This window comes from Drosophila biarmipes, chromosome X (genome assembly GCF_025231255.1).
Source record: "Drosophila biarmipes strain raj3 chromosome X, RU_DBia_V1.1, whole genome shotgun sequence".
NCBI classification, from domain to species: Eukaryota; Metazoa; Arthropoda; class Insecta; order Diptera; family Drosophilidae; genus Drosophila; species Drosophila biarmipes.
The window spans coordinates 3611999-3636876 of NC_066611.1; the positions used below are offsets into that span (position 1 = coordinate 3611999).

A 24878-nucleotide genomic window follows, 5' to 3' on the forward strand; every position below is an offset into this window, starting at 1 on the left:
CGGCAATAAACTCGTCTTTTATTGCCATCGATGTTGTTGAAGGGTTAGCAAGGAGCTGGGGCAAGCCCTTCAGCAGAGGAGTTCTCCTAATTACAGGAGCTTTGCAAAATACCAAAAAGAAGATGAAAAAATGAGAAAATCAAATTTGAAAAAAAGCCATGTTTATTTTCAATAACTACTTATTATTTTACTGAAAAAGGTTGAATATTTTTAAATGTTCAGTAAAGGAAATATCTGTTTGTCTTGTTTGCTTCTCCAACCCGCCACCAGTTGAGTCTTAGCCGTGGAAAACCATGGAAAAGCCCAGAGAGGGCAGCCAGCAAACAAAGAGCGCACTGGGCAAATGGAAATCAAGCTGTAAAATGTTCCACCGGGCTTTCCCTCCTCCGGCCCTCAGCACTCCACTTTCCCCACTTGCATTTCAAGTTGAGCTGAGAAGTTTCGCAATGAGCCGGGGAATGGAAACTGGCAGGATATGCCCGGAAAAGCGGAGTCCGCCGAATGGAGGCCGGCGGGGCGATGTATAATTAAAAGTTCCCCTTTGTGCCGAGATTGGTGGATCCTCCGAAAAGGCAGCAGCGTTTTGATCCTTTCAAGCGGCGATTAGGCGGAGCCACGTAAATAGTTCACAAATACAGGAAAGTGGCTCTTACTGCTTGCGAAGTGGATTCATTTTTTCCAAATGCCAAGTTTGTTGGAAAAAGCTAGCTTAACAATTTAAAGGCACAAGCAACATTCCAAAAACAAAGCACACCTTATTGTGAAAATGTTACTCAATGTTAAATACGTATATTAAACACTTTAAAAATGTGTGGAAAATTGCCTGCCTACCTAATAAAACGCAATGAGTATAAAATTCAATGGCAACAGTAACACAGTCTACACAGCCATTCAATATTGCAAAGTGCCGAATGATTAATGCTAGCAAATGTATTTGGGCATTTATTCAAATTTACAATCATTTTAGTCACGAAACCCGATAGCACAGCAATTATTCAAAAGTTAAGCTGTTGATATTGAATTAAGACACGTTAAACTGATTTAAATCGCAAAATTACTACATTTTCGTTTATGGCACTAGCTCTACGAGTATATTTCCAAAGTTAAACTGCCGAACCTCAATCCAGACCATTTAAACAGGCTTTTGAATCACAAATTACTGGATTTTCGATTATGGCCCTTGCACTCCGACGGTCCTGTCCCCCGACCACTTCCTGCCACTAATTCACCCCGCGCGGGGACGGTAGTGAAACCGCATTCATCGGTGCCCACGAAACTTTTTCACAAATCATAAATGGGCCCAGGATACACACGCTGCAGTTTAGTGACTCCGCAGCACTTCCGGCCCCCCTTTAGCCCCTTTAAAACCCCCCCTTACCCCGCTCCGGCCACCCAGCCACCGCCTCATTGGTTATGCCAATTGCAAAGAGTCCTGGGCAACAATTGAAACTGCCGGACTCGTTGATGAGACTTTAAGCTGCGGCTGCAGCTGAATGCCCGCCCCTAATTACGTATTACCAGATGACTGCCATTAGGTGGTCCCACCCACGCCCCCGTCCACGCTTTAAGGCCGAACCATCTTAAAGTGCTGGAAAACGCACCACTAAATCCACCGAGTGCTCCACATTTGGTTGGCTTTGGTTTGTTGATGTTTCCACTTGTTCGCGGGCGGGGCTCAAAGGGGCCTTTGGTGGGGTTGCAGGGTTGCAGGCTGGCTGGGTGGCTGGGGGTCGTGTGGAGGGCCGTATCCATTAGCTGATACGGCAGAGGAGCTGAGGAATCTAAGCCCAGAGCCAGACTCGTCGCAACCGCAGACCAACGTGAGTGACCGGCGACGACTAGACACTGCGAATATGTGTGCGACTGACCCCCGGCCGGGCCCCCAAAACCACGGTGCACCTAGCCCTAAGCCCCTGCCGCCGCCGCCCCTGGCCACCCTCGAAAAACTGCCGCATTGTGTGGCCAAAAAGCGAAACCGCGACTGCAACTGGCCCAGCAATGGAAAAGGCACTGAAAAAAGAATCAGTATTTGATAATAAAAGTAATTATTTAATTTAAATTCGAGAAATACTGTACAATTGTACCAACACACTTAAAAAATACACAGCATGCAACTAAACAATTCAGCTTTAAATATAAAAACAATTGCTTATATTAAATCGTACTCCAAAAATTCGCTAGCTTATACACAAAATATCTGGTTAATAAAATTGAAAGGATTAATTAAAAATTAATAATTATAAAAATAAGCGTTCTTTTAAATTCGAGCAAAAAAAAAATAGAAGAGGGGCTTGAAATTTTGTCTGCCATGCCTATGCCGACACACATTCAATACACAGCATGCAATTTACAATCAAACTTGAAAATGTAAAGGCAATTGCTTATATTGAATGGTAATCTAAAAATTCGCTAGTCAATCAAAATATCTTGTTAAGATTAATTCAAAAATAATGAAAATAAAAGTAATTGTTCATTTAAAGTTCGAGCAAATAAAAAATAAAAAGTTAATACTTAACTATTTTGATAAGTACGTCGGTATGTAGTTTCTTTTCTTAACAATTTAAAGGCACGTATTTATATTAAATAGTACACTAAACAGATAATTTTTAATATAGTTTGTGTTATTCCAGAAAACTTGTTAGGAACAAGCCAAGCCCAACTTGAATTTGGAAAATGTTATTGACTATTTTACCGATAATATTGTAATGCACATTTTTTCAAGTGTAGGAGGGACCAGCACAGCGGCCAGCGAAGAAGGACCCATGGTGAACGGATGCGAATCGAGAGCGGAAAGCGTGACAGATAGATGGGCTGGGGCTGCCAGGGGTTAATGCAAGCGGAATTTAGTTCGAGGCACTGTGGAAATGATTAAAATGTATTAGGCAGAATTAAGCTGGTTAAACAGAGAGAGGGGAGAAAAGAAAGGGCTGAAAACCTGGGAAAAGGGCAACGGTGTACTGGGAGCAGGTGGAGCGCGACAAATGCATTATTATCCTCATTACCAGCTGCACAAACTCAGTTATGACGGCAATCCTTCAGTTTGAAAGGAGTTTTTTAGAACATGTAGCTTTAGATTGTATTGGTAACCTTTTAAAAGGGACAACCAAGTCCCCAGAGATGATTCAACGAATTAAATCTGCAACATTTTGGCTAATTTGAGAAAACTTTGTTTATTCACCTGAAATTAATCCAAGTTTGACTTCTCTAAGGTTAATTGGTTTGCTGGAGGGGAGGGGAAACCCGAACGAGGGTCGTGTGAAAACCGGGGCTCCCAGGAACCCACTCAAAGCTTAATAATCCCCCACCCCTCTGGAATTTGCGAGCCACTGTAAACAGGTGCAAAACTTGCACAGCAATTTCACCGACCCCCTGAACTTTTTCGCCCAGCTTTCCACTTTTTCCCTCGTTCAAATAGTTGTAAATGGGCGAAAAAGCAAACAAAAACTGAGATCCACTTGAAAGGGAAAACAAGAAAATCATTGAAAGGCAACAATGCTGGCAAAACAAAAGGAAAACCCAATGCAAAGCCAGCGACCACTAAATAAGTGGAGTGCGTGGACGAGTGGAAGTGCGGGAAAGCGGAAAAGCGGGTGCAGGAAAGTCCATGTGGGAAATAACTAAAGGATCAAGCGACTGCCTGCAATTGTTCGAATGGGAAATACTGAGTGCGTAAACGGAGATATAGGGTCGTAGAGAACTCGAAAGGTGGCGAACCAAATGTAAAACAGGTCCAAAAAGGTATTTTTTAAATTGTAAAAATGCATTAACATTTAAAAAAGGGTTCTAAGAAGAAGTTTTCCTACATTCATAAATAATGTAACCCGTTAGCCGTAAAGTAAAAGGGTATTGTATTCGGGGAAACTAAAAGCTTCGCTCAGTGCAAAACACATATTTTAAGAAAATGGCAGTGAAAAGGCATGTTAAAGTATTTTCATTTTAAATGTTAGCAAAAACGGAAACAAAAGGAACTTCGGCAAGGAAGTCAGGGAAAAGTTTAAATCTACTTTCTAAAATGAAGACATAGGAAAGTTTCTATTCACTCGTCGAATATATAACATGGGCAATGTCATTATTTATTTATTATTATTATTGAAGAACCACACGCTCAGAAAAAAAATATTTCAACACAATGGAAGTGACAAAGTAAATGAAAGAACTTAACTGGCAAAAAGAAAGTGTACTTCGGCAAATCGAAGTAGAACAAAAAGAAAAACATAGCAGGCAGTTTCTTTTTACTCCCCAAATATGTTACTTGCTTAATGCCAGTCACAACTTTACATCGTACACGAACACAGCTATTTAAGAAAAGTACACAATGGAATCGAATACTATTTTTTTAAAAATGTGAGTTTAAATTTTTAAATGTGAAACAAAATGTGAAACGAACAAAAATATTCGGAAATCCCTGCGGTGTTAGATCAATTGTTGCTCGGAAATTCCAGTCCTCGTACAAAAATAAAAAGGCAGACACATCCCACATTTTACATAAGTGACCTTAACAAAAAAAACAATTTCGGGCAAGCATTTCGTCACGAATCTGAAAAAATTTCTTCGTTCTATTTCATTTGGAAATACAACTTACAACTAGTCAAACTGAAAATAAAATTCTGTTTTCTGTTTGTCTTGTTAACATCCAAACCTTAATGATACAATATTGAATATTTTTATAGTATAATTTACATGAAATTTCTTTATCAATCTATACAAATTTCTTTCCCGGACGCTTTGTTTTTAATAAAATTAAACTTGAATTTTATATATCTTTTGAATATGTTACAGGAAGGAGGAGGCTTCGAACGATGCGTTGGTAGAGCCCCCACCAGGGATGAACCTATCGCAGCGGAGCGGAAAGCTCTCGATGCCAGTTGCTCCTGAGGAGGAGGGTGGCGAAAAAGGATCACCGATAACTGCAAGGGAAAAACCTGTGAGAAAAAGCAGAATGGCCACCAAATCCAAATCTTCAGCTCCTCATCCCCTGGATGAGGAATTCCAATCGTTGTTCGGATGCAACTTCGAGGTGGTCCGGAGGAAGCTGGCCAAGGCGGGGCTCGAGATTGGCCCGAAGGCCAGAGCCAAGCCCCGAAAGAAATCAGGAGGCAAAACGGTGCCCAAGACGGTGCCCAGATCTTGCGTACGGGGAGCGGCAAAGGGATCAGCCAGAGGAGCAGCCAAGGCAGGGGCGGAGGCTGAACCGAAGGCCAAGAAGGGAACCCGATCCACGATCAACAGGCGAAAATATAAGTAAAGGTCAGCCACTTGGCACTCCCCAAAATTACCAGTGTTCAGCTATGGTACGTATGCTCTTGGTTCAGACTCACAGAACTGATGATTATGTTTCGTCACGAAGCAGTTTTGCAACGGAAGCATCCTTCCAATCCCCAAAATCTTATCGTTATATATTCATTGTGCTCCTTGCAAATTCAAAACACTTGCTTCCGGACCGGACGAGTTCACGATTAAGTCCGCCCGCTGAAAAGTTCTGAAGCTGTTTGAATCGGTACGTCATGCAAAACAAGAAAATCTATTTTTTAGAAAATTGAATAAGTTTTTTGAGAATTTTTTTTATTTCGGAATCTTCTTTTTGCAAGATAGGAAGTTTACTTTTACTTCTTTCTCTGACCGTTTTTTGACAGCTATATTTTAGAGTCGTCATATTTTTATTAAATTTTATTTAATTAAATTAAATTACATCAAAAAATTATCTAGTAATGGTTGATAAAAAAATGGAATTTAATTTTATTTACTTCAATGTTATGAAAGCATAATAATCTTTGTGTGAATTTAACTTGATTAAGAAACAAAAATTATATTGGTAAAAAGGTAAAAATATAGTGACGATCGCACGCTTCATTAAAGTCGAAAAATGTAAAAAATGTAGAAAACGTATTTATTAGGTAGATCGTGTAATACATTTTCGTCACAAAAGTTGATAGAACAGACAGAACTTTATTTTGTTAAAGTTGCGATCGTTACTATGTTTTTACCTCGTTAAAAGGTGTTTTTGTTTGATTTAATGCACCAGTAACGTTTTAAAAAAAGGTAAATGTTTTAGAAAACTGGCGTTAAACCTTTTGTCTTAATACAAGAAAAGTATTTATAAATTTAGTCAAGATAGTATAGTATAGTATCGTAAACTTATTTTAAGAAATTTATTTAAGACTTCGTCACTAGTAGTTCAGCCGCAGCTGTCTCTGGCACACGCCATTTAGCACCACTTCCTGTGTTAATATTATCAGTTCGCACTGTAATTAACCATTTCTCGCCTTCTATTTTGCCAAAGTAAAGCCCAATTTTTCTTCGAATTGGCCAATCGTTGGGAATTCGAGCAAGAGCTTTACAAGATCTTAGTCACCGAAGGTACGGTCCCTTATCTGGGCCAGTGTGTTCCCGATAAGCCCTATCACCAACATCGCCGGAAACATGGAAAGACCATCAAATCGACCACCTCCTCAGTTGGAAGCCGGAGCTGCTGGAGGACAGACAAGAAAATGACAGGTAATCAAGTCGAACGACATAACAAAATAACCTTTGACCAAACGGAAAAGTGATGGTGGTGCATTTCAAAAGTATAATTTGTGAGGTGAAATTTTGCTCTACAACTTTTATTTACAAAAGAAAACGAGCATCCATTGTTTTTTAAGTTCTTGTTTAATTTTTTTATATTTCTTTGTTTCCTCATACACGTACATTTTGGTAGCTATATATTAACAATTACACATTTAAAAAAATGTTTGAAAATATTGTCATAGTTAAGGGTAACAAACTTCCAAATAATCAAACTAAATATTTCTATAAAAATTTTAAATGCCACCATAAATGCATATATTTCCTTTTTTATTTATTTTCGTGAACCCCTTTTCCGAATCAAGTGATAATGGCTTTTCCATCCCCCCGCAGACCACAGATGGATGCACTTTAGCCACGGCAGCGTGCCGCCGAACGCCGTGGTGGCCGGTCACGACTCGGACGGGGACACCATCTACGTGGGCCGCGCCTTCTTCCACAACGACATGCTGCCGGCGAAGGTGATCCCCAACAAGGGCAAGGCCTACGTGGCGTACGCGCGCGAGGAGCACGAGCTGGAGAACTACGAGGTGCTGTCCGGACACGGATACGAGTGGCTGCCGGCGGAGAACGGCGAGGTGCCGCCGGGCGCCGTGAAGGTGGGACGCAACGTGGACGGGGAGTACCTGTACGCTGGCAGGGGCTACCACGCCGGCAGCCTGACCATGGGCAAGGTGCACCCCTCCCACGGCTGCCTGTACATCCCCTACGACTCCGACGAGGTGAAGATCTTCGGCTACGAGGTGCTCAGCCAGCCGGAGCGCTGGGTCGACACCACGGCCACGAACATCCCGGAGGGAGCCCTGGTCGCCGGGCACGACTCCAACGGGGACACCATCTACGTGGGCAGGGTCTTCCGCAACGGGGACCTGCTGCCCGCCAAGGTGGTGCCGGCCAAGGGCAAGGCCTACGCCGCCTACGCCCAGGCGGAGCACGAGCTCACCGACGTCCAGGTGCTCACCGGGTCCGGCTTCCGATGGGCGCCGGCCTCCCACGGCCACGTGCCCCCCGGCGCCCTGTCCTCCGGCCCGAACGTGGACGGCGAGTCGCTGTACGTCGGCAGGGCCATCTACTGCGACAGCCTGAGTGTGGGCAAGATCCACCCCTCGCACGGCTGCATCTACATCCCCTTCGGCGGCGAGGAGGTGCGTCTGGAGAACTACGAGGTGCTGGTGAGGATCTAAGCGGGCGCACACCCGTTTCTCCCTTTGTTTTAGCTCTTTTTTTTGTAACCCAGAATATACATTTATAAAAAATCACAAAAAAAAACAACTAGCAAAATTGGCCAAACAATCGTGTATTTTTCATCAAGAAAATCAATCTACCTCTATTAAATATAAAAAAAGCCCCTAAAACAAACTCTTAAAAACTGTTTTGTTGGATGTACCAGCTTTAAAAGCATATTTACGACAATTACATGGCGCCATATATTTTATTATTGCAAATTGAATAGTTTTTAACTTAAAACTAATCACAAAAGTTCTTAATATGTAGTATATTGCTTTAATTACTGTGTCTATCAAGTAGCTTTAAAATTGTTAGAACATTGTTTGTTTAGTTCTACACACTTTCAAATTATTTTTTACAATAACTGTGGTAATTATACTTTTTTGGCACGGAGATGACATAAAAAATTCTATAATGCCAACATTACGCTGATGCATTTAACTAGATAATTGTTTAAGTTTGTTCTGTTATTAAAAACTGCAATCACTTTGATTTAAGGCTTTCTTTCGATCACCCTTTTTTATAGATATTAATTATTCCCACCCTGTTGACATAATTTCATGTAATCTAGCCCATAAATCTAAAAAAGTCCCCATTCATAGGGAATGTTGGTAATAATAGCTCCCAGTGGATGTCATGGAAATTTCGAGCTATCGCGAGGGGAATTTGTACTAAGTGTGTTATCATATCGGTTCTCAGTCGGTTATCAATTAGCAACGATCGTAAATGTTCGTCTACTTATAATAGCATAATTAACCACTTGCACTCGCGAAGTGAGTTGACAAACATTCTATCTGGGGCAGGTCGTAAAACTTAGCCAGATATCGCAGTAATCAGTTATCAGAAATCAGAAAATTGATATATTTCATGGACTCCTTCCTTAAGTAGAGCCGACGCCACCTATGGTTTAAGGTCCGAAACTTGGAAAAATCAATATGGACGCCACCTACAAAAGATCCGCCTTCGTTGGAAAATTTTCCGAGAGGTGGCGCCAGCAGTATCTTACTTAGCGAAGTTGCTCCCCATTTTAGCGGAGTTACCCTCCACTGCTAGCCAGTTACCTCACCAAACATGGGTTTTTCTTCCATCTTAAATAGCCGCTTCACACTAGTTCGTGCTCCTATCGATAAGGGTAACTCAAAGTTGGATAGGCTTGTTCGATTTTAATAAGGAGCATTGAAAATGGTTGTAACCCGGCAGTTATACTATAAATTAAATCATCAGCTTGTATTTACCGTCAAACAGCTGTTGTCTGTTGTGCTTGTAATGAATTAAATATTGGGAATTTGCTCATAACTTTCGCTCATCCAATAATCCCCAGAAAATAAAATGTTAGTTAAAAAAAAACTGATATCACTAAAATATATAACCCAAACTATACCTTTTTTTCAGAATTTTCTAAACAAGTTGAATAAATAAGCTATGGGTATTACCTACAGTTCGAATCATTTTCAAAATAGGAAACCAATAGTGTGGTCGCAAACTCGGAGCTATCGAGTTTCCTTCGCTATCGATAGGCGACTCTCGGCAGTGAGCAAGGCCCCTAATGGCAAAACGCGATTTTTTAGTGCGTCGGGCGCGGGGCATTCTCGACGGCCTCCCCGCCTGGCCACACTCTGCTCGCAAACAGCACCAAAATCGGACGTTGTCGCGAAAAGTGCAATTCGGGTTATTTTTTTGCAAACAAACTGGGAGAGTGACGTGACGGAGGTGTCGGGTGACGAGTGTGTGCGCTGCATTTGTTTACGATTCCGCTGGCCAAGGGCGCGAAGAGGAGGAGCGGCGCGGGAGGAGAGCAGGACGCACGCAACGTGCAACACTGTGTGCGTGCGTTTGTTTGTTTGTTTGCGTGCCGAAAATACAACAAGTGCAAGCAACAACAGCAGCAGCAGCAGCAGCAGCAACAACAACAACGCGGCGACTCCTTGTGGAAGCGAGACAGCAGCAACAACAGGAGCAGGTGAGAGGCACGGAGCGCTCGTTGTTGTTGTTGCCCCGCGCCGATGGCAGTGCTTGAGGCAGCCTCCGCGGCCGCAACAACAAATCGAGTAATGTACCGCCTCAAAAGTTTGCGAAGAAGCAGCCTTCCGCCGTGTTTGTTTTGCTCGGCGGCCAGATTTGTTTCTCGTTAGCTACGTGGCCGTGTCGAAAGATCGCATATTGGAAGGTGAAGTTCCAGCCTCTCGGTTCCGCTGGATGGTCCCCCAAGAACCTCCGACCAGTAACTCTCGGGAACCGGGCCTATCTTTCCTTGATTTTCCATACTCCTCAGGCACCTACGTGGCCAAATGTTTCAGAATATTACAGAAATGATTCAGTTACAGAGAGTCCATGTCAGCTCCATATTAGTCTTAGTTTAATAATGATTTTTTCATTATTTATTTCGTTTTTAGTTTCCTTTCTAAGAGCATTCAATATAAGAACAGTATTTGCCTTTCCAAAATTATTTTAGCTTTTTACTGCTTATTTAATAATTTTTATAAAATTATTATGGAAGGGAATATTTTGTATTTACGCCACTGATAAAACAAAATAACTGGAATATTTTCTTTATAACACCTATCACCCAAAAATACTCCTAATTGCTCTTAAAACGTTTCGCTTTAAATTTTTACCTTAGGGCTTTACCTCACTGTTAGTGATTTATTAACTACTTCTGCACTGAGCTCCTGGTGGTGCAGTGCACAATCGAATTTGTTTAATTGTTGCACTTCCTTTGACCAGCAGAACTCTTACCACTTTTGCCTACGCCATCGAAACTTGGCATTATCTTCGCTGCGGTTTCACTCTGCTCTTCCTCTTCCTCTTCTGCTCCTGCCGCAGCTTCTTCTTCTTCTTCCTAATGGGAGTGCTTCAATTTCAATGCACTTTTTCGCAACTCGCGGCTTGCACATGTGTGTGAGTCTCCGGCTGCGGCTGCGATTTGGAGTTGCAGGAGGGGCGCTTCATTTGTTCGCCGCCCTGCCGCCCCTGCCACGCCCCTCCCGCCTTGGGGCGGGATTTTCGCCTTTTTTGCCAAAGTTTGTTGCACTTTTCGCAGCCAGCGCGAACAAGTCCTTCGCATCCTGCCCGCTGTGTCCCCGCACTCTGGCTCGCGGCTCCTCCCCTCCGCGCTTTTTTATTTAATACATTTTTTCTTTCAACAATTAGTCGCTTCCAGCTGCTGGAAGGGCAGAAATGCAAAAAGCAGCGGTAGAAACAGAGACAGAAACGGCGATAATAGACAAAAGGGGTACAGTAGGGCCCCGAAATAACGCACCCAAAAGTACGGACAGTTAGGTTTAAAAGCGTATTAGAAAAAATTGAAATTTAAGTATGAATTCAAGACTAAATAATATATTCTTAAGTCTGTACTTCACAGTTTTATTTCTATTTTGAACAGTCTAAAACTTTTTTTTGTGATTTTATTTTTAAAACAATTAATAATGAAGTAATACTTTGGAAAGTACTATTTAATAAGCATTTTATCGATGCCAAATCGATACTCAATAATCGACAATTTCTTTAAGAACAATTAGTTTTCTATTCGGTGCAGAGTTCCCTTATGAAATAAAACAAATACTTTTAATAGGAAGTTTAATATTTTTAAATACTGGTTTAATAATTTCATATTTCATATTTGTGCAAAAGAGTATCGTATCATTAAAAAATCGTTATTTTGTATAGGTTTTATTTCGGTGAATTTGAAGGTACTCCCAAAATATTAAAATCCGTTTCTATATCATCATTTAAGGCGAATAGCCTCTGTATCTGCAACAGCAAAGGTATAATAGAAAGAAATAATAATTAATAATTTAAAATATGGGCTATTTTTTATTTCTGAGAGATAACATAAAATAATTGAAAAAATCATCAGATCATACATATTTCATTCACGTGCTCTGTTAGAAAGGCCCCACTGTGCTAAAAACGTTTTCTAAACCATCGTCCGAGGCGAGTGTCCACTGTAGCCGCATCTGCCTCACATTTCTCCGCGCTGGCTTATTTATGTACATATTTCACTTGGCACTTGTTATATTTATACGCTCCACACACTCTTGCAGCCACTGCAACACCCCTCCCCCCTCTCCGCGGACCTTGCTCCCTTTCACCCCCGCCCCTTCGCCCGTGTGTCGTCATCAGTATGCCAGTTGTCACTTCATCTTTTTAAATGCGCCTCATGGTTTTCAATTTCGAGAAACAAGTGGCCCAAAAGTGCCGCTGCCCAAGTGCCCATATTACACGTACACACGGAGAAAATTCCTGGGAAACTAGCCATTAATAAGAGGGTTTTTCGATTCAAAAGGGTCACATCTGTTGTGCGACAAAGATTTACTGCGGAACTAGATGGATCCATTTCTAGATGTCTTCGTTATTTGTCATCAAATTCTAAATAGTTAAAACCTTTTAATGAGGAGACTATTAAATAAGTATTGTTTGGTGTTTTCTCAAGACCTCCTGGGAGTTTGTTGTACTTTGTTTCGATAATTTTATATAGAAATGCCTCCAACAAAAAGACTTCTTTTTGACGTTTTTTCTCAAATTCCTCTTTTTGTGGCTCCCAGACTTTCGTTATCAAAACCAAAATGATTATAAATGTATTACTATACTATACTATATACTTTATATTATTTATATATTTTACAAATTTATATCATAACAAAATTGATTAGATAAGAAGTCAGAGAACGATTCCGATAACGTGACTGAAACTGGTTTATTGACAATTGGAAAAGTGAGGGGCACAACAGTGGCGAGCTGATTTTATTGTGTATGCCCCCTTCTCCCAGTCTCTTGTAATTTTTTCCCACCACCCCCGCTTTTCTTTCGAAGACGCCCCTTTGCTTTCGGGCAAACTGCAGCCAAATGAAATTAGTCGCTGGAGTTGCTTAAAGGGGGCTGCGAACACGACAGATATGCAGAGGCAAACTCAATAAGCCAACTAAATGCAAATTTCAAATTCATCCGTTCGGCACACAAACTCTCGCACAATTTGCACACTTTTCGCCGGTATTTTTGCCCTCGCGACTGTGTCCCAAAGAAACTGCTCTCCAAAGTTCGCCCCTTCCCGCCCAGGGGCACCGCCAGCGTGGCGCATTCACATCCCAGCCCAGCGCAGCACTCGCAGTTCTGCGGAGCGGTGTAAAATCATTATTCGTCACGCTCAGATTGCCTGCTTGAACGTCCAGGTAGACTGGCTCGCATACAACTCAATAACTCTGTCACACTCACCTGGTCTTTTGCATTTGGAAGTTCTCAAGGAAACTATGACAGCCGATGGCGGGTTATTGAGGTGTGAATCCACCTCGGGATCGGCGGGGGCTAGGTCTTCTTTTTTTGTGAGGCAAACGGCGGCTTCCGCATAGCGGATTGAATAGAAAAACGTAATTTACAAGTCGAGGTGCTTCGGAAGCCTACTAAGCCAAAGTCAAGCGGTCTTGTTACCCAGGGTGTTGCAAAGTCCCTTTCAACCAGATAAAAAGTGTGTATAAAAAATTAGCCTTTTATACCACTAAAATCACTAGATTTTGATATCACTCGTTTTAGGTGTATAAAAGTATGCAACAATAAATTTGAAACTTAGAAGTTCAATGAATTATTCAAAAGGGCGGGCAATAATTATTTGTGGCATACTTTTAGACACCTAAATGGCATTTAAAAGTGATTTCATATTCCCTGTGCAGAATCATAACATGATTTTATTAAAATGGCACAAAAGTTATACATTTAAAATGTATGAGATGGTATAACAGGTTTCCTATGCCTTCATTAGGCACTTCAGAAATATTATATTATCTGTAAAATTAAAATCCAAATCCGTAGTACTTTTTAAAGCAATTTGTTCGGCGTTTTCTCGATTAAAGCAATATGTTTTGGCCGGAATCTGCCGATGAAATCTGCACACCTGTTGATTCTTGTTGACTCGGTTCTGCCCGACGTGCCCGGGGCCAGTGAGAGTACGTTGAGCAAACGTGAGGCTCATGCCGTTAATGGGCACTTTGGGCCGAACAAAAGAAGAAAAACGAAACAGTAAAAATTAATTATGAACAAAAACATTGTGCATTTATCATCATTCATTCATATTAACTTGGCCTATCAGCGCTTTTCATCGTTCTCGTTCTGCCAAATCGCGGTCCATCAAAGGCCGGAAAGAAATAAAACGAAATGAATATGAGAATAATGAAAATTAAGGCAAATATGCAAAGGGGCGACACGCAACGTTGACTGTTTGCTCTGAGCTGGCCAACAAAATTTTGGTGATGGCCTCCGCAAGGAAGTCGCTTTTTGGGGTTTTATTTTTTAGCGCAGATGGAGGGCCTCGCAATTGCACAAATTGCCTCGGCGAGTGAGGGAAAATTCGGGGAAAGCCCGACAAGGAAAGGGAAACTCCTTGGCTCCATTAAAAGTTGGGCCATTTGACATCGGGCGCGTTGGCCCCGCTCTTGCGTCCCCCCAAAAAGAAGTTTTAATGGCCTTTCCACGAAATCTTCTCTGGGACACGTAAGCCCTTTTGTCAAGCTTCTCTTTGCGCGAAAGAAAAAGAAAGCTCGCCCGGAGAGTGACGTCAGAGGAGGCGTACACTTCAAACATTTAAAATGTCAATTTTATTGGGACTGAACCTCCAGAATGTCGGTTTACAACTTTTAACTGACATGCAAAAAAGCCAGCAGCCAGAATTGGGTATATTTATTTAAATTAAATACCTATATCCATACCTAAAACCTTTATCAAGCATTTAAATTCTATTCAATATATACGCATTTATTTAAAAACAATATTTGCGTTGCTAAGTTTATCATCCCAATTTTTTTCTGTGAGGAGAAAACACTGGTAGCGAAAAGTGTAAAAGTCATGCAAAAATAATTTCATAATGGGGTTAAATAGTATGCCCTTTCGAGTCAATAAAATTGAGAAAATATACATTATACGAACATGACAGATTACAGGGCAATTAAATTAACTAAGGTGAATTTATGTCACAGTAATAATTTATTTGAAATTCATCACTGCGCGTTTTTATTTAAAACAATGGCAAATGCATAACAAAAGTGCTAAAATATAATCACCGATGTCACAATCTAGGCAAAACAAATAAATCGAAACCCAAAACTCTTACAAATTTTAATAAATAGCTGGATAGCTGATAAATTATAATCAGCTGAAGTAAGCTGAAATTACATTTCAATAAAATATGACAATTTATAAAAAAGACAGTTGTGAAATCCGCACAAAAAGCTGGTTGAATATTTCATTTAATGGTTGATCATTAAGTTAAGCATTATTCAGGATGAATACATTAAGTGTTAGTTAATTCAATGCTTCTGAATGAATGCCAGTCAACTAGAAAGCAGTCATCAGGTTTGGGCCCCAGTATACATATGTAGCTAATAATAATAATTGATTTTTTTCGGTGCCCAGGGAACCAGTTAAAAAGTGTGCAAATGCAAATGAAACCAAATGAAATGAAATGAAATAAAATAAGAGAAACGCATTTGGCATGCTTATCAGTTTTTAGCTCAGAATAAAATAATAAAACCCCGCAACGCCTCCTCAGCGGAAACTTTGTAGCCAATTTGCATACAATGCAGTTTGCAGTTCGCCGTTTGCGATTTTCCATTTCCAGCCGGCAGTTCGCAGTCCGGAGTTCACATTTCACCGGCCGATCGTTACATTTTGAGCAATTTGTTTTTATTATTTGGCGGCGCTGGCCGCCGCTCTATTTATTTGGATTAGTTGCTGCACAATGTCAAAGTCGTTTGATTGCCGGCCTGCGTGGGGAGTGTATGGGCTCGCCCTTCAATCGATCCGTCGATAAGCGCTTTATTTACTTTTTGTTGTCATCAGGAAAGTTTCGGGTTCATTGACTCGAGGCATTTGGTTTGTACGGGCGCTTCTTCGCCCGCCATCTGGGGTGTTAATTACTTTTTGTTTTAATTGTCAATTTATTGGGCCGCACCGGACGCACTGTAGCACTAATTTGCGGGCAAAGCCTCTTTGAAGGCTATTTCCCGAGGATTTTCCCCAAGTCCCTGGAAAATGACAGCCGTTAACAACTAAACAAGTACAGTGGGGTCTTGGAAGTGGGATAGACAGGACACCAAAACGTTTAATCTTTATTTTTTTCAATTTTTAACCTGTGTTTTTAGTTATCTATAAATAAAAGTTATAAATATGCATAAAATATTTTACTAAACTATATACTTCTCATATTAATGTGAGCTCTGGTACCAATGTATGTCTATGTATATTTTTAATGGGAAAACTGCTTATAATTCGTATGACAGTTAAGAGGATAGGGACAGTCGCACATTTATGCGAATATTCGTTTGAATATTCGTTTTTACGCTCGTCGAGCATTAAACATTACGTAAAATTCAGAATATTATGTGCTGTAGCTTCATATGTATAATTAAAGTCCCCGGCCCGTCGCAGGGAATTCGAATCGAAACGATTTATTTTGAAGGGCTTAAATCATGCAAGCAACATCGTAATTGCACATTCAAGCGCTCTCCCCGCACTGCCAAAAATTCAGCTGGTTGGTTGCCATTTAAGCCAGCTACACCCACAGAAGCTGGCCTGTTTTTGATTGCCCGCCGATGCCTGACGGCTCCTGAGGAGCTTATGGCTCTAAGCTCCCCAGCTGTTAATTACAAACAAACGAGTGCTCGCTGGGGCGTCAGGCATCGGAAATTATGCGAGTGCTCGGGGAGGTGGCCTCGCAGAATCTTCGCTTCTAGCCGGGCTCATAATCTATGCCCGGCCAGGTTCAATGCACTTGTCGATTTCACAGCTGAATAAAGTCGGGCACTCCCAGGCCCCTGCCCCTGTCCCAGTGCGCAGCCCCTTCCCCGCAGAGCGACCCCGTGTATCTCCCCCGGATCCGACGCTATATTTATACAGCAGTTGACATAACACAAATTGAATTATAACATTTTACCGTCTCCGCTTTCGCGGGCATTGCCATCCAGCATCCATCGCTTTTTTCAGTACATGTTCCGGTGACGTTTCGTGGGTAACGCGATCGGACGTTAGGTTTTAATTAACACATTTTCGAGGCAGCCGACGCCGGGCTCCGATCGGGCGTCAGTGGGTTAAGCGGGACGTTAGTCACTAGCCACGAGTCACGCTAAATCCAACGGCGCTGCGCTTCGTTGTGCAAATGTTCCGGGAGTGTTCGCTCCATTGCATCCGCCTGGGAAGGCGGGGTGGCGGGCAAATCCATGTCAACTGTCCCCGGGCTCAGATAACGCCGGTGCTGGGCCATAGCTCCCCGGAACCCCCACTCCGGTGCTATGTCCCCCGCGGGCCAGCAGTGATGCCAACTATATTATTTGATTGCCCACATCCACCGACCTTTAGTTGCTAAACATTCCCAGATTACAAGAATGTTTATAGGTGTTTACTTGGGGTATCTTGTAAACACCAGAAGCGCATAGTTTATCACTGGGTTGTTTAACAGAATAAACATTGTTTGAAACAACATGCGGGTTCTATTAGCCATTTTCAAGATCTCTCACACATATTTGATGGTAACAAAAAAGAACGAGAAGGAAAGCTGTGGTCGAGTCCCCGACTAACAGATACCTATTCATCTGTCGAATTCAATAAAAGAATTAAACTTTAAAGAGCTTAAGAACTCCGATCGGTGTATAAAAATGATTTAGTTTGGATTTGATTTTGATTTAAAGAAGGAAAGTTATGTTCGAGTGCCCCGGTTATCAAATACCCATTATAACTCTGTCGATCAAACTTAAAATAACTCAACTTTGAAGAGCAGAAAAGCTTTCTTTTTGCGGAATACGGTCTGTGTATACAATTTATTTAATTTTTAAACGACATAAACATCATTTAAAGCAGGAAAATTATGGTCGAGTGTCCCGACTATCATATACCTTGTGAATAATCTTAAAATATTTAAAAAGCTTTCTTATTTTACTCACTATATCTGTGTATAAAAACAGCATTTAAAATGCTTTCCTTCCTAACTAGCTCGAACATACAATCAGGCAAAGTCTGCAGAGTGCTTAGATAAATACCAATCAGTTTTCGTTTATGAAAATAATTCCGAAACGAAAAACAAACCAAAGGTGTATTTTATGTTGCTTTATTTTCGGTTCCACACAGACCGTCTGAGAAAATCAAAGAAAACAGTTGAAAATGATTTAGCCATGAACTCTCGCATTTTATTTCCCATTTATCAAATGCCCCGAATGTCATCCAATAGGAGTATGTTTCGGTGAACTGCAACCGAAAGTGCCCAAAGCCGTCAATGTATTTATAAATCGAAACAATATGCTAGTCCTTGCCTAAACACACATAATTCAGCAGCACAAAGATCTAATTTAATTTTAATAGCCACATTTCATTTCGGCCCGGAATGTTGGCCATGCAGCCCGGCAAGTTATTCGATTCATATGGAAATTAAATGGAAACAATAAACCAGGGAGATACGGCACAGAAGCTCTGGACCACAAAAAAGCTTGTTTATTTGGTTTTCTGCACACAAATCATAATAGTCCGCACAGTATACCGTTTTAATTAAATTAAAAATGCCCCTGCCCGCTTTATTTGCTCGGGATTAGTGATTGATGCTTTGGCACTGCCGCTGCCATGGACTCTTCCCCATCCTGACCTTTAGAGGCGACCAGAACTGACGGGATTATAGCCAAGTAAGACATCTCAGGGCCGGGGGGCTGCTGCATATTGTCTGGAGTAATTTATAATATCACGACGTGACGTGCTTTTGCCTGATAAATGAGCCGAATGTCGCCACGGAGTCAGTTTGCTAAATAATAAACTCTCGCCAGCCGAGAAAGGGAGGTGGGAGGCGAAAATGCGGAGGGCCACGTTCCGCTGGAAAAATAGAATGGCTACGCTCCGCCGGCTGGGATCAGCCCACTTTTCCACCCACTGTTTCATCAGCCCCAGAGCACCCACTTTCTTCCGCCTTTCCAACTGTGCTTAAGCCGCAGCGTTTTGTTTTCGCACTTTGCGCGCTTTAGTTTCGGAATTTTCCATCAAATCATCAACACTTCCCGCAGAAAGCGTGGCTCAACATTATTTATGCAGATTTTCTTTCCACTTTTTGCCCGCTTTTCCCGGGAACAAAAGACAAGAGATAGTGGGCGCAACAAGCGTGTGAACTAGCGCCAGGCTATTTCCCCAAATACAGTGGGACAAGCTAACAGAAATGCAATCTGGTAAAAAAATAGCTTATAAAATTGATTTTGCGCAAGAACCTCAAGAATCTGCAGGCCAAGTCGCACGGTCGCTTCTATTTGTTGCATACTTTTCGGCCAATTTAATATTCCATATACACATTTAACCCTGCTATATCTAGGATTTTAAATGTATTTACCATATATAAACATATTTGTAGTTAAATGAAGAAGTAATCCGTAAACAAAATAACCCTTTGTATTTGAGAGTATGAGTATAATACTTTAACGGGTTAATAAGCCCCATATTTATTTCCCGGACTTACATTGTTCTGTCTGAATCCCTGTTTCCCCTGCGTTCCACTGTGGCGCAGAGCCGAAAACAAAATGCCATTAAGCTTAAGTTGAGCATAACATAAGAACAAAAGCATCTGAGAACTGTTGGTGGAAATAAAAACACAAAGTGCCATAAAATAATGTAGGAAAACTCTTCGTATGCATAAACAATTTAATGCGTTCTCTGTGCGGGCGAGTGTGCGTGGCAATACAATACAATTTACACGCTTATTAATTTTTACAAGACTTTAACCGACACTTGAGCCAAACAACAAACAACCGCCAACAAAGGCAACAAAAACTGGAGCGAATGCTCTCCAATGTGTGTGAATGTTTGCCAACATCACACACAAACACACACGCTCAGCGCACCTCTTCAAACAAAAATCCAGCTTGGTTTTCGGGTTATTATTATTTTTTTGGGTTTTCTTTTATTTGCGTGGGAGCAGTGGGAAAAACAAAGAAAAGGGGTGCTCTGTTGCCGTAGTAACTTTGCTCTAAAAACTTTTGGCACCCATTTCGGGCGGGGTCGGGGACGGGGACGGGAACGGCTGCGGGGCGAATATATAAGCCACAATTTTAGCATGCAAAATATGGCCAAAGGAATTTCTATTTTTATTTATTTTTTAATACCAAAACTTTCCGACACACGAAAAGCAGCAAAGCGGAGAATGTGGCAAGCCGAAGAACAAGCAGGGCCCTTGAGGGGTTTCTGTCATATGTGGAAATACATTGCACGGAAACAAATGTTTTTTGAAACAGATACGGGAAAAGCTGAGCAGATATAGTAAGGTGTATAAAATATATCATGATGATTTTTAAACCTATTAAATATTCAAATAATATCCATCCATATCTTATAAATACTATAAAAGAAGGGCCTAAAAATGGGATGTAACTCCTTCAGCCAAAAAGGGTTGAGCTAAAAATCTAAGAAAAAATTAAACAATAATAAATAAGACCACACGAGAAATCTACAAATTGGTTCAATAGGCATTTTTTTCAATTTTATCTTTTGTTATTTCTCTGTTATAAATGTTGGCAAAGTGGTTTCATTTATCTTATATGCATCAAGATTTTAAACATCTTAAAGGATTGCATTATAGAACCCCAAAGTTTCCAAAATATCGATGTTTTCTGTTTAATTTCTTCTTTTCATATTTTTATGCAAAAAATTGGAATCATTTTAAAATATTGTTTAACAGGACTCCTAAATATATCAAATAAAGAATTTTTTTATACTAAAGAAGAAGAATTAGTAGTAGGTATTTTTATTATTTTTATATAAATACCATTTAAAAATATAAAAGAACATTTGTGGTGAGCCCTAATCCACAGAAGATCCAGACGAATTTAGGATTGTCTTCCCATCTCCCACCTAGTGTTTTTCCCCGTGTAGCGCCGCGTCCCTGCTGGTTTTGCTCCTGCTCTTCGGGTCCTTGGGAGGAGGAGTGACCAACAAGTTGGCAGGATCAGATGGCAGGAAGTGCACGGGCACTCACGCTGGAAAAGTGCATGTGTAATTGGGAATAACGGGATATATGTTTGCAGCAACAGCCAAAGGTGAAATGTGAAGGGAAAAGCAAAATGTAGAATGAAATTGAAAGGACAAGAAAAATGGACGAAGGAAAACTCCTGCGACGACGACAAATTGCCGGCTTCTTGGAAGTTTGTGCCTGGCCAAGGAAAATAGTTTCTGAGGTTCAACGAGTGACGAAAGCTGCACACCCACGCGCACAACACACACGAATCATTTGTGAAAACTTGTGTCTGTGTGGGCGGAAAATTGTGCGTGTGCGGGTGCGGGTGTGTGCGTGGGTTTTTCTTTTGCCAACAAATAATTCGAAATTTTAAATTAATTAAAGTTTTGCGGAATGGTAAAAGTTTACTTTTAGATTTGGAGCGTGGCAAATGGAAGAGAATTAACTGGAACGAGAATCGGAAGGTGTGCGGCAATTTCGGTCCCTTGAAAATAACTTTTAATGTCCTTTTGATTTTCAGAAAGTCAACGTTTAGCACGGTAATTAGAAAAATTTTACAACGCACGAACCAGTTTCGTTTTAAAAAGTAATATGTAGTGAAATGAGTGATAAGATAACATTAAAACAGAAAAAATGGTTTGCTAAATCATCGATAGAAAACACTATTTTGAAAATAACTTTTAATGTCCTCATTATTTGCAAAAAGTCAAAGTTTAGCAGGGTAATTAAACGAATTTTATAACGCACTAACCAGTTTCGTTTTTAAAAGTAAAATGTAGTGAAAACAGAAAAAATGGCTTGACAGGAAATCATCGATAGTGGACACTATCGATGTTTTTGTCTATCGATGCGGGTGACTATCGATAAAATCGATCGTTTCGAAAATTTGTTGCATTTAGCCAAAAACTTGTCGATTCTTGAAAAGTCCACACCTCTGATATACTTTTTTTGGGTCGGGTTTTTCTGTTCCCTTCGCTTACATAGATCTTTCTTTAACTGCAGTGTGACCTTAAGGTGGAAAAATCTAAAAAGCTCGCAGAAATATATCTCTATATATGCGGCAAGGTATAATATTGATCAATAATTATAATTTTGTAAATCGCACAAAGACTATTCTAAACAGTGGTCTCTCCTACCGCAGAAAACCTTCATGCCCATAAGGCAACAGTTAATCATTATTGATTTATTGAGTTCATTAATATTCTGCGCCTTATGACAGGAGTCGTGATGTCTGCAATTGCTCTGAGCGACAGCCTATTAGCAAGCGTGCTGTTTTTGCCAACGTTTGCCAAAGATACACGAAGTTTGCATCGGTCTTTAAGCTCTTTAAGTTCACCCTTCACACGACTCTTTAGCAGTACACTTTTCGCTTTGAGGCACTTTACTCTCCTATCTGCCTGCCAGTTGGTATCGCTCCGGCTTTCTGTGTCTATCATCCTGGCCTGCGCCACCTCGCTTCCGCTCATACATATGTCGGAGCTGGGAAAGTTGAGAATTTAAAGGAATTATAAGTACTCGAGCATCTGACACGTCGGTCGCACTTGGGAGACTTGCCGGGGACTTGGCAGTTGGCAGTTGTCAAGTGTGCTCCGGCCACTCACTATCCCGCCCCGTCGTCGCCCCTGCCAACCCGTTTTTCCTCTGGACGGGGAAAACCCAGTGACGAATGTCGCCAGAAACTCATATGCACTCCTGCTACTACTCGTAAGGGGCAATAGTTTGAGGGGCTTCCAACGAGAGTGTGGGCAATTACAGTCAAACTTCCGTGGGTGGAAATGGATATCCTGCCTCTACCTCTGAGGTTGTTAAATAAGAATTACAAATCATCGAAAGTCGGGAGCAATCACAGGTCCTTGGCCTGAATATAAGGTACAACTTCCATGGGTGGAAAAGGATATCCCCGCCTTTAACTCTGATGTTGCTAGAAAATAATTACAAATTATAGAAAGTCGTGAGCAATTAAATATTTTGAACAAATTCCATGGGTGGAAGTTTAACTTTGATGTTGTTAAAAAAGAGTTGAACATTATCTAAAGTTCATTAAAAAACCAAAACGGAAAGCATATGTATGTAAAACATTTAACATTAAAAAGAGGATTTTTAAAAGCCTAATTTAATATTCTTTGGTTTATTAATTTAAATAATTTGGCTTATTAATTTAAAATATTAAATTAATATTACTTCGCAAAAAATGTATAAATTTCAATTAACATTACTAAATATCCGATTTGCTAATTTCCAGGCCACTTTTGCTTCAATCGTGTAAAATAAATGATGTTTCAAAATGAATTTTTGTATTATTAATAATTTTGAAAGAGTGGCTTACAAACATATGTCAAAACAATCTATAAGATTTATGCTTATATCTAAACGTATATGTGCAGTATCTATTTCACTTGGATAAATAATAAATATCCATTGAATTTCACTGTGATGGGAGGCACTTAGAGACTCTGGGAAAACAGCTGGAAAATGTCTTGTGTGTAAGCCGCTTACGCCGCTCCCTTCGGCCCCAGGCCCCCTTGACCCCCTTGGGAGTCACGTTCAGATGTCATATTGAAAAGGAAAAGAACAAATGTATCGTGGATGATTTCTAATCAAATATATCATGTGTTCCATCGCCCTGCCGGGGAAATTGTGTTTGCACTTTTCTTTCCCCAGTATCTCCCCGGTTTTTCCCTTTTCGTTTCGTTTTTTGTTTGTGATGCGAGGTGATTAATAATATTTCCATGTTTGCCGCTTCATCTGCAGGTATGACGGAGGAAATAACCGGCGATTGGAGCTATTACGTGTATATATCGCTGGCGCTGGTTCCAGTCTATTTGGCATTTCGGCTCATTAAGTCACTGGGCTGGCAGCTCTTCGTCAACAACTGAGCAAACATCTGAGGCCGAAACTGAAGTTGCAGCCGTCGCCAGGAGAGTCCGTCGAGGAAAAGTCGAACAGCCAAAGCCGTAGAGGTGCGTAGTCACTTGAGGTTGCCAGCCAGAAGCGGTCGAGTGTCGAAAGTCGAGTGTCGATGGTATTTGTTCGAGTGCCAAACAGCCAAAGTTGCAAGTTGCCAGCGAAAAATCAAAGGGAGTCGGCCGCAGAAGTGGTGAATACCCTTTTTGGGCTGTAGCAAGTGATGAAAACTTAAGAAAACACCATGTCTAGATCATTGAAAGTAAAATATTAACCAAGACGGATATAATTACGCTAGACTAAAACAAAAGTAAAAGGCATTCCTGTTTTGTATTATAAAATTATAATTTTAAGCGATAAATGTAGCCATTATTCGAGAGATCCATTTTAAGCCTGACAGACTATAAATCTATCCACTATAAAATATGTGGCCACATTCCCCTTTTAGTGCTGCGTTACAAAGTGTTAGCTTAGCGATATTGTGCCGCAGACACGGGGCATCGAATGTCTTGGCGGCAAACAATAATTCGTGGAAAACTATTTAAATATGCTTAACGTAGTCTTTGCTTTTCCCTTTGCAGCCTGATATATATGTGTATATATTTCGAAAAAATGCAATAAATGGGCAGCGAGGACTAGAAAGCGGCAGAGGAGTGATAAACCGGGGTCCAGCAGCTGCCAGGATTGCAGGGATTGCCAGGATCGTGTTGTGCTGTGTTGTGTTGGCCGAGCCGAGTTGTTTCTGCTGCTGGCTGGCCAAAAAGGAGCAAACAAAAGGCGAGGCGATGCAAAGCAATCAACGTCATAAGCAGGAGCAGCAGCAGGACCAGAAACAGGAACAGAGACCAGAACACAGACCGGAACAAGACCACCACGACCGTGGACGGAGTTATTGTGGTGGCACCGCCAAGCCGCCGCAGCAGCAGCATCAGGATCCACTGTAGGGACACCAACCAGTCAGCGAGCTAGCCAAGCAGCCACCCACCGCATCCCGCAGCCCCCAGCACCGCATCCCTGTATCCTTTCCAAACAAGAGGAGCTGGCATCACAAGGAGCAACACGGCGACGGCCACGGCACTAGCAACAGCAACAGCAAAAGCCAAAGCCAAAGCAAAACAACTCTCGCTTTGAGGACCTCAAGAAAACCAATTTACATATTTAAGCTTTGGGCAAACGTAGAGCGGAGGAGCAATCAATAGGAGCTGCGACGGACGAGTGGGCGCCTCCG

At 41.3% G+C, this 24878-nt stretch overlaps 3 protein-coding genes across 3 annotated transcripts; all 3 read left to right on the forward strand.

Annotated features, from left to right (window-relative positions):
* Positions 1 to 4219: 4219 nt before the first annotated feature.
* Positions 4220 to 5497, forward strand: LOC108033215 (uncharacterized). Its single transcript, XM_017107470.3, has 3 exons — positions 4220 to 4344; positions 4780 to 5291; positions 5351 to 5497. Exons 1-2 carry the CDS (start codon positions 4316 to 4318, stop codon positions 5243 to 5245), a joined length of 495 nt encoding a protein of 164 aa, XP_016962959.2. The 5' UTR covers positions 4220 to 4315; the 3' UTR covers positions 5246 to 5291; positions 5351 to 5497.
* Positions 5351 to 8283, forward strand: LOC108032954 (uncharacterized). Its single transcript, XM_050890125.1, has 3 exons — positions 5351 to 5497; positions 6286 to 6495; positions 6898 to 8283. Exons 2-3 carry the CDS (start codon positions 6489 to 6491, stop codon positions 7746 to 7748), a joined length of 858 nt encoding a protein of 285 aa, XP_050746082.1. The 5' UTR covers positions 5351 to 5497; positions 6286 to 6488; the 3' UTR covers positions 7749 to 8283.
* Positions 8284 to 9397: 1114 nt separating this feature from the next.
* Positions 9398 to 24379, forward strand: LOC122818601 (uncharacterized). The gene is made up of 3 exons (XM_044092861.2): positions 9398 to 9751; positions 23498 to 23706; positions 24232 to 24379. The coding sequence occupies exon 2, from the start codon at positions 23500 to 23502 to the stop codon at positions 23620 to 23622; it is 123 nt and encodes a 40-aa protein (XP_043948796.1). The 5' UTR covers positions 9398 to 9751; positions 23498 to 23499; the 3' UTR covers positions 23623 to 23706; positions 24232 to 24379.
* Positions 24380 to 24878: the final 499 nt, after the last annotated feature.

Bases quoted from the DNA above. Each gene is read 5' to 3' on its own strand.
- LOC108033215 (XM_017107470.3), top strand. From the start codon at position 4,316: ATGGAATCGAATACTATTTTTTTAAAAAT. The intron at 4,345-4,779 runs GTGAGTTTAAAT...AATATGTTACAG, and splicing joins AATACTATTTTTTTAAAAAT to GAAGGAGGAGGCTTCGAACG.
- LOC122818601 (XM_044092861.2), top strand. From the start codon at position 23,500: ATGACGGAGGAAATAACCGGCGATTGGAGCTATTACGTGTATATATCG.